The sequence below is a fragment of the Xenopus tropicalis genome, chromosome 8 (assembly GCF_000004195.4).
Source record: "Xenopus tropicalis strain Nigerian chromosome 8, UCB_Xtro_10.0, whole genome shotgun sequence".
Lineage (NCBI taxonomy): Eukaryota > Metazoa > Chordata > Amphibia > Anura > Pipidae > Xenopus > Xenopus tropicalis.
This window is the reverse complement of record NC_030684.2, coordinates 80,102,729-80,110,607: the sequence shown is the minus strand read 5'-3', so window position 1 is coordinate 80,110,607 and position 7,879 is coordinate 80,102,729. Positions and strand designations below refer to the sequence as shown.

At 38.8% G+C, this 7,879-nt stretch overlaps 1 protein-coding gene across 2 annotated transcripts in view; it reads right to left on the bottom strand.

The window, feature by feature from the left end:
- Nucleotides 1-1,805: 1,805 nt before the first annotated feature.
- The window catches only part of meis3 (Meis homeobox 3), a 28,980-nt gene continuing 22,906 nt past the window's right edge, over nt 1,806-7,879 (bottom strand). The window contains exons 9-13 of one of the 2 annotated variants that reach the window (XM_012968235.3): nt 6,835-6,911; nt 6,614-6,672; nt 5,789-5,878; nt 4,858-4,944; nt 2,483-2,709 (exon numbers count right to left, since the gene is read on the bottom strand). In XM_012968235.3, coding sequence (XP_012823689.1) covers nt 4,886-4,944; nt 5,789-5,878; nt 6,614-6,672; nt 6,835-6,911 — 285 coding nt within the window. In that variant the 3' untranslated portion in view covers nt 2,483-2,709; nt 4,858-4,885. Of the gene's footprint in view, nt 2,710-4,857; nt 4,945-5,788; nt 5,879-6,613; nt 6,673-6,834; nt 6,912-7,879 lie in introns of both variants that reach the window. The other variant, NM_001006781.1, reaches the window with a different exon arrangement.

Genomic DNA, 7,879 nt, shown 5'->3' with positions numbered 1-7,879 from the left:
ATATATAGAATCATATAAAAATATAGTCTTGGTTGGCTAACATCCATCACCAAAGACTGGAAACCTCTAAAGCTTTTTTGGCATATACTTACCTCACTGTGACCTGGTTTCTTTTTAAAATATTAATGACACTGATCAGCTTTACTCCAAACTTGCAGCTTCACACTTAATACAAAAGTGCAGAAATGTTTTTGTGTCTAGTGTGTTGCACTGGTACGTTGGGTTACAAATGCCAATACCTTTGTTTTAAAAATAATCGAAATCACTCCATCCTTACCAGTACAGTAATGGAATGAAAAGGCAGTAGGAAGCATTTTCAAGTGATCATGCCATTTCCATCATGACATGTAGACAAATGCATGGTTACTACTTGAAATACCAAATTATGGAGCTACAGAACAAAAACATTAAATAATTAATAATATTAACTGTGCAAGAAAAAACGAGGAAGACCAAATTTAAATTGCCTTAGAATTCTCTACATCATACTAAAAACAACTTTTTAGGTAAGCAGTGTTAAGGCACCACAGATTTGGTCAGGCAGTTTGACCATTTTTTTGTAATATCATGAAGCAACAGAACAGCACCATCACATTGTGCCAATGATACAACTGTAACTGATGCAGATACTGGTCAGGGAGGCTGTCATTTTTGCCCCATAGACAGAACAGTAAGCTGCTGATTGTCTATTGCAGTGAACAAGTGGCTACTGAGCAACATGTTGCTCCCCAACCCTTTAAATGTTCCAGTGGCCCTAAAGCTTGGAGGCAAGTTTTGGTTGCATAAAAATGTACTGCCAAGCAGAGCCTTCTGAAGGCTGCCAGTCCACATAGGGGCTACCAAATAGCCAATAGCAGCCCTTATGTGGTACCCCAGGAACATTTGTATGCTTGTGTGTCTCTCCAACACTTTTTTCATTTAAATGTGGCTCATGGGTAAAAAAGGTTGGGGAACCCTCGTCTACTGGCTCAAGTATGATCAGCCATAGTTAAATTTGTGGCCCTAAATTCTAAAAGAGGAATGAGGGTGAAGGAAAGAAAAGGATAGAGCTAGGTTCATTTTACCGCTTATTTTGAAAGTAAAATGTATGTTTGATCTGTACACCCTTCTAATGTAGAGGACTGTAGAATCTGTAGAATATGCTGGTGCTAACTAGATATATGGTAATAATAATCCTTCAAAATCTACTCTCCATTACAGCAGCAGCATACTAACAAATGAAGCTGAATTGTGCAAAAAGAACAAGAAATGTGTTGATAAATTCTAATTTATGAATAAATGTTCCAGGGTTCACCCATTTACCTCAGAAAAGCCAGTTGGACACAAACTCAGAGCTGCCGGCAGTGCAGTATATTGAAAGTTCAGTATATTGCAAAAGTGCTCAGAAGAGCATGCTGAGCAAGTTTATGTCATTTTTATTTATTGATATCCCTTTTAACCACAGGCTCCCAGTCACAACTGTACTCTAAAATATTCCCAGATTGGCTCATCACCACTGACCCACTCAGTGCAGTGCAACTCAAATATATAATATTAGGTTCATTCTACGGTATTTGTACCGTAGAAACATATCGTGGAACATAACTGCATGTCAGTTATATCCATAGAGACATGCCTTTCTCCAAGAGATTTCTTCCAAGACTATCACAGTATTGTCATATAAACCCCTATATAATCTGGTTTGGAAAGGGCAGTGTGTATAAAATACGCACTGTATTAACTTGGAATCTACTGCTGGGATAATTGCCCAAAACCTGGATGACCCTAGAATGGGGAGAATACTTAAAACATGAAACAAAAATTCCTCTGCTTACCCTGAATTTTATAGGTGCTATAAATATTTTTACATATGTATATACATCCACAGTGGCATTTTGTTTTCAAGTTCTTTTCCTTTATCATAAAAAACAGGTAAAACAAGACATGTATCAACCCAAATAATTATATTACTTAAAAATGTACAAGTTAACGTAGTCCCTGCTTCAAGTGACAAGATAAAAGAAAAAAAAAAAAGTCCCTAAAAATGTAAATCACAGTTCATCTGTCCATACATGAACATCTTGTCTTGGTCCTTCCAAAAACAAATAGTGGGAATGAAGGGTGTGCTTAAAAAGAATGTTTCTTCTCCTCCATTAGACTGTTATTCCTTCCTTGGATATGACTTCACGCAGACTCCCAGGAAGGGCCACTGCCCATTTGGCTTAACTTTGCCATTGTTTCTCTTCCACCTGAATGGCTTCCATCCTGTGTCCTTTCTCTTGAATGTCCTGTTATCATCCACTTGTTTCTAACCACTCTGCAGCTACAGTTAGCTGGATAAAGGCTTGAACACTTGCTTTATTCCTTTTGCAGAACAAGCATATGAAGTTTAGCCAACACCCTTTAAAAAACTGAGGTTGGAGGTAAAATAAAAATGTCACTGAACTAACGCCCAAGGTGTCCAATATTAGTGAGCGTGAATGTCTATGTTTTGACCATTTAGAAGTGCGTCCGCCGGACTCTGCGCTGAAACCAGGTGGTGTGGGGAGGTGCCAGCTGGCAGAATCATAGAGGCGTGGTGAGGGTGCCCTGGGAGGTAGGAGTGTAAAGACGGTCCGTGGCGAAGACCAGCTGAGTGTGGCGGTATGGCAGGTGTGTACCCAGCCGGTGGGAATCCCATGGGCATAGTGCTTGGGGCTGCTGTGTAATCCCCAGGAATTCCTTGGAAGCCTGCAAGAGAAATAAAGAACCATTAGCCATTTGACCAAACTTTTAATTCCATTCAGATAATGATGGTAAGGCAGTAAAGTAATAGTGCTCTGCATGTTGTTTGTACATAGGCTCTTTGTATTGTTACAGCTGAGAGGGAAACTGCAGAAAAACATTTGAAAATTAGACTCTTTAAGTTACCAGGTATAGGCTTGACACCCATGGGAAAGTGCCAAGAAGAAAATAGAGTGATACAGAGTTACCTTAAATGAAAATGTCTGCATCACTTGAAAATGTAATAATTCTAATAAATGTAAGCTGCTTGGCTGCATTGTATTGCAATGACTTGCAATCAGTACAGCCTTACTAATCTAAATTTTCTAGATATTCTATTTTCTATTTTTCACATGTTAACTTTACCTTAAAGCAAATCAGATGAAGAGATTATAGGGCTAACTTACATTCACTACTTCACATGGTGCAGTACAAAGAGCAAAACTACACCCATTAGAATGCTATTCACAAGGTTCTTGCTCATTTATATGCTCCTCTGTGCTTGTGCTGTGCTATAAAATGCTGGTTGCTCCTGCTTGGCTGCATAAAGTGCAAAGTACAGGGAGCACAGACACATAAGAACCCTGAAAATAACACGTTCCCTTATGGAGGTGTTACATTGAGGCTCTCATTGCATGTTGCACCGACACACTAAATGCACAGTATTGATGAGATGTGCTTGCAATATACCAATATGGATGCTAATATGTATCTGTATCCCTAAACTGCACACAAGTCTTGGGCACACTTTTGTGGAATTTTATGGGCTATAGTTTTAATGCCCGCACAGACTTGCCTTGTCTTCATGCTGGATTCATGGAAGCAGCATATTGTGCCTTTGCTGCTTATGCACAAACAAAGGTCTCTTATAGGTTTTTTTTTTTGCACTAAGGATCTGGAAGTTCTTATTTACTTTCACACACAAGGGCCTGCACACATTTGAATTCTTGAAAATAAATCCTGCAAGCAGAATCAGTACAATCCCCTTAAATTTAGCCTATTCTGTACAACTCAATGTTACACTAAAAGTTACTGTGAAAAATAAATACATCTATATTAACCGGTCAGTTCTTTAGAGCTAAACCAACCAAAATTACCTTCTCGACCAAAACTTCTATGTACACTATGCTTCCAAAAATATGGTTTCTTGTAGCATTGTTATGAAGAGGTTAACAAAATTCCTGATTAATAAAAGGAATCGCTTCCTGCTGTAGCAGTGAGAGGCCTTTACTGACCCGTGATGAAGCGCTGCTCGGAAGCAGAGAAATCTACATACCTGTGCAGTCAGGGCAATTGGACACGGCAAGGAAGACGGAGTATTTAGCTTGGTGCGTATCAATTAGCTGCTGCCGGGGTCCTGACTATCTCATCTTCTGTAGCTAATTGTCTCTCGCTGCCTCAACCTCCCACTGTCTGCAGAAGACCCCTCTCTCAGCTAGTGTAGTATCATCTCACTGTATATACACATAGACATTACCCTTCTCTGATCTCTGCGGCTACATACTACTCTGACAGACAAGGAGAGAAGCACAGGCCCCCTCTCCCTTTAATAAATCTTTTTGCCCCTAATATTTTGGTCCCTGTTAAGGTTGGAATCTATGAACTAATTTCTTAATGCTGTAACTATATAATCTTATCCCCTTGCCCCATTTATATCCACCTCTTCCTGCTTCTATTTCAATAAAAATATACTGCCTAAATTTCATCTTTCTTCTGCTTTCCTTCATCAATCCTGCCTACCCTATAAAAAATCCTTGCCTGTATTTCCTGTATTACAGTTTTGGTAAATGAAGCTCTCTCCACTTATTGTCACCTACACGGTCAAGTTCATTTGTGCCGACATATGAAGAGGTATGTTGCATTTAAAAGTCTTTTACAACAGCAGCTTCCCGTTTAGGACACATGCAGTGACATGCATGCAAGTGAGTGTTAATACAAATTACACACATTACATGTAATGAGCCAGTGTGAGGTGAAGAACAAAAGGAATATTGGGTTGTGTGCTTGGGAGGATGGGTGGTAAGAAGGAGTTGTGATTGACAAGCACTCCTTCATACCATTTTCTGACCAGAATATATATACAGAGAGATATATAGAGAGAGAAATATTACTTACATCCCTAGTATGAGAAAGATGGCAGCGGTTACATGTAGTGCCACTGCCCCTCCATACCTACGGCCATGCCTAATCCTCCCATGGCTCCTATTAAGGGGAAGACAGGCAACTAAGACCACAAGAGACCACATAAAAGCAAACCCATGAACCCTCTCCCTTTGTGAAATACTGTATACCAAAATGCTTATTTGGAGATCCTAATTGGGTAACATAATTTAATGTCTTAAATCTGCCAATAGCTAGTTACCAGTAGCAACCAATCAGATGGTTAATTTCAAACAGCTGATCAGTATATCCTGATTAGTTGCTATGGGTTACAAGACAAGTTGCAAACTTAAGATTGTTTATTACATTACCTCCTAATAATTTCAACCCTAACCAGGACTATGGAGAAGGGCGGAGGAATATATTTTTTCTGAATATAGGTGAACTACAGCTGGGTCCTGGAATCATTTCTATGTAGAACTGTGGGTTTACCAGCCAAACATAACTGTACTGACAGTTTTTAACTCTAGAATTTAGAAAGCCTTAATTTTAGGTCTCTTGCATAGCAATAACAAATCCACATTGTTTCCTTTAAAACTTGACAAACATCTAGAATAAACATAAGTACTAAATATCTTATTGGGCGCTACAGATTACATATTTCAATATGCCATCATTTGCAGCTGTGAAAGCCTAATGAATATCTAATGCTGCATAAAGTAACACATTACCCCTCCACTTAATATCATTAACATCAACTATTGAAGAATGAGATTTTAAGATTGTTTTCTGGTCCACTAAGTATCCATATATAAATATTTTGATTACCCATCACCATTGGTTTTGAAGTGGGAAAATTTAATGTGACTCTTGGCAGAATCCACCACCAATGGGAGCTCAGGACAGCACATAAATAATATCTAGATAATAAAAATAACTTTCTCACCTGGGGGTCGAATGCCCATGTGTTGTTGTCCATCCATGACATATCCTCCCATGTTCTGACCATCTGGGCTGTAGGGAGCTCCTCCTTGCCCTGTAAATGGAAAACAATGGAAAAATCCATACGTTATCCAATCTCCAACAGTTCTTTTAAATTTGACAGGTAAGCGTTTCCTTGCTTCCTTAATGCACTTAAATGGAATATAATATAGTGACAGCTTTATAAATAAAAACGTACATATAACCTTTAGGTTGTATGGCTAGTGTGGGTGCACCTTACTAGTCCAACTATTAAACAAGACACATAACTTAAATCACATATTGCTGGTTGAACTCTATAGATAGTGGGACACAGAAAGATTTTAAGTGTTCTGTGTTTTGAAGCAACATAGACAGGGAAAAATGCTTGACAAAAGCTTATTGCTTTAAAATGCAGAGAGCTGCTTTTTCAAGCATCACTTAACTGAATAAGCCCATTAAGCTAGCAATTGCTACCATATAGGCTGTTGTAATTCCCATTTAAAGTATATGGGGTAGGGGGTTATTTTGAGTGCTTTGTCCTGCCCCCAAGCAGCTATGCTTGGGCAATTAAATGCTTTAAATCCCTGTGAACTGATTATGCAATCAGTTCATGCTGACCATTTCATAATACTAGGTATATTATCTTTGTGAAAATTGCCAATCGTTAAATGGTAATTATCAGTGCTTATTAACAGTGACATTTAACAGTGGTCTCAGACTGACTAGTAAAAAAAAAATGTTTTTAACTTTTGTCACATTTAAAAAACTTATGTTTAGGAAAAGTAATATTCACAATTCCTATTTTTACCTGTGCGATTAGACTGGTCAATCATAGGTTGGACGATGCGTCTTCTTGCATTAATAAACCTGCATTAAAAGAGAATAAATGGTCAATATATTCTGTGCCTGGAAGAAAGGGCAGATTGCTTCTTTAGCCTGCCATTTTTTTACATCTTGTTTAGATGGTTAGATTAGATGAATTGCTTTACTTGGTTGTATTATTTAGGCATCAGTAGAGGAATGACTTACCAATTGTTGACCTGTAATATCGTGAGCCCTGTATCCTGTGCTAGCTGCTTTTTCTGTTCTTCAGAGGGGTAAGGGTGCTGCAATGGAAAAGAACTATGTTACACCCCTGGCTCTGATTTTGTACATCATGATGATTTGTCATTGTACTGAGGAACAGTTAATGCAAAAGTATATTAAATGTGATCCAAATGCATAGTGCTCTGAATTCCAGTTGTTGCAACTACTTATGTCTAGCATTTGTTGTTTAGGCAACTAGAGATCATATAAAAGTCGGTCACTGCCTACAAACTATCTTAAGGGTTTCATTAAAGGCAATACTATTTGTTACATTTTAGCCAAATGAAGCGAAGACAAAAAAAGACCCCCTTCAACAATGTATAACCATCTGGTTTGTTAAAGGAAAGATGGGGGGGGGGGGGTGAGGGGAAAGCTGTTTTCTGTTGGGTATCTATACTAGATTTGGAACAGATGGGCAGGCATAAACATTGCTTTCTTTTGCAAGGACCCAGGAAATGTACAACTGGCCTCTAGGTTGATTAGAGGATCCTAGAAAAATACTATGGAGCTGTCAAGGCCAGCCATGATGGATGAGACTGAGGGTCTAAGGTTGCCATCAAGAGGAGACCTTCCCCTGACAGCCTGGTGACAGATGAAGAGCATGGGCACAGGCTTCTACAGGCGCTAGGCCCAAAAGCATGACCTGATAAAAGTGGGGGTTGGAGAAATGCACGGGTCTTCAGAGTTGCTAAGGGTTACCAGGCCAGAGCTTTGTTGATAGGCAAATATTTGCAGCTTCACAAAAAGGTTTTATTTGTTTTTCCTCATTTAGTTTTTTTGTGCGAATAAACAAGGAGCTGATTTCTATTGTATCTCTCCCTGCGAGGGCACAAATAAGATACAGCACAAACAGAAATATTTCTGACATAAGCATTAAGGGTGGGAGCAACGTGCAATAGCAGAAGTCGACTAATATATCTGCTATATATATGTCAGGGATGGATTTTAACTTTAAACGTAATTTCATTGCACAGTTATAATATGCTGC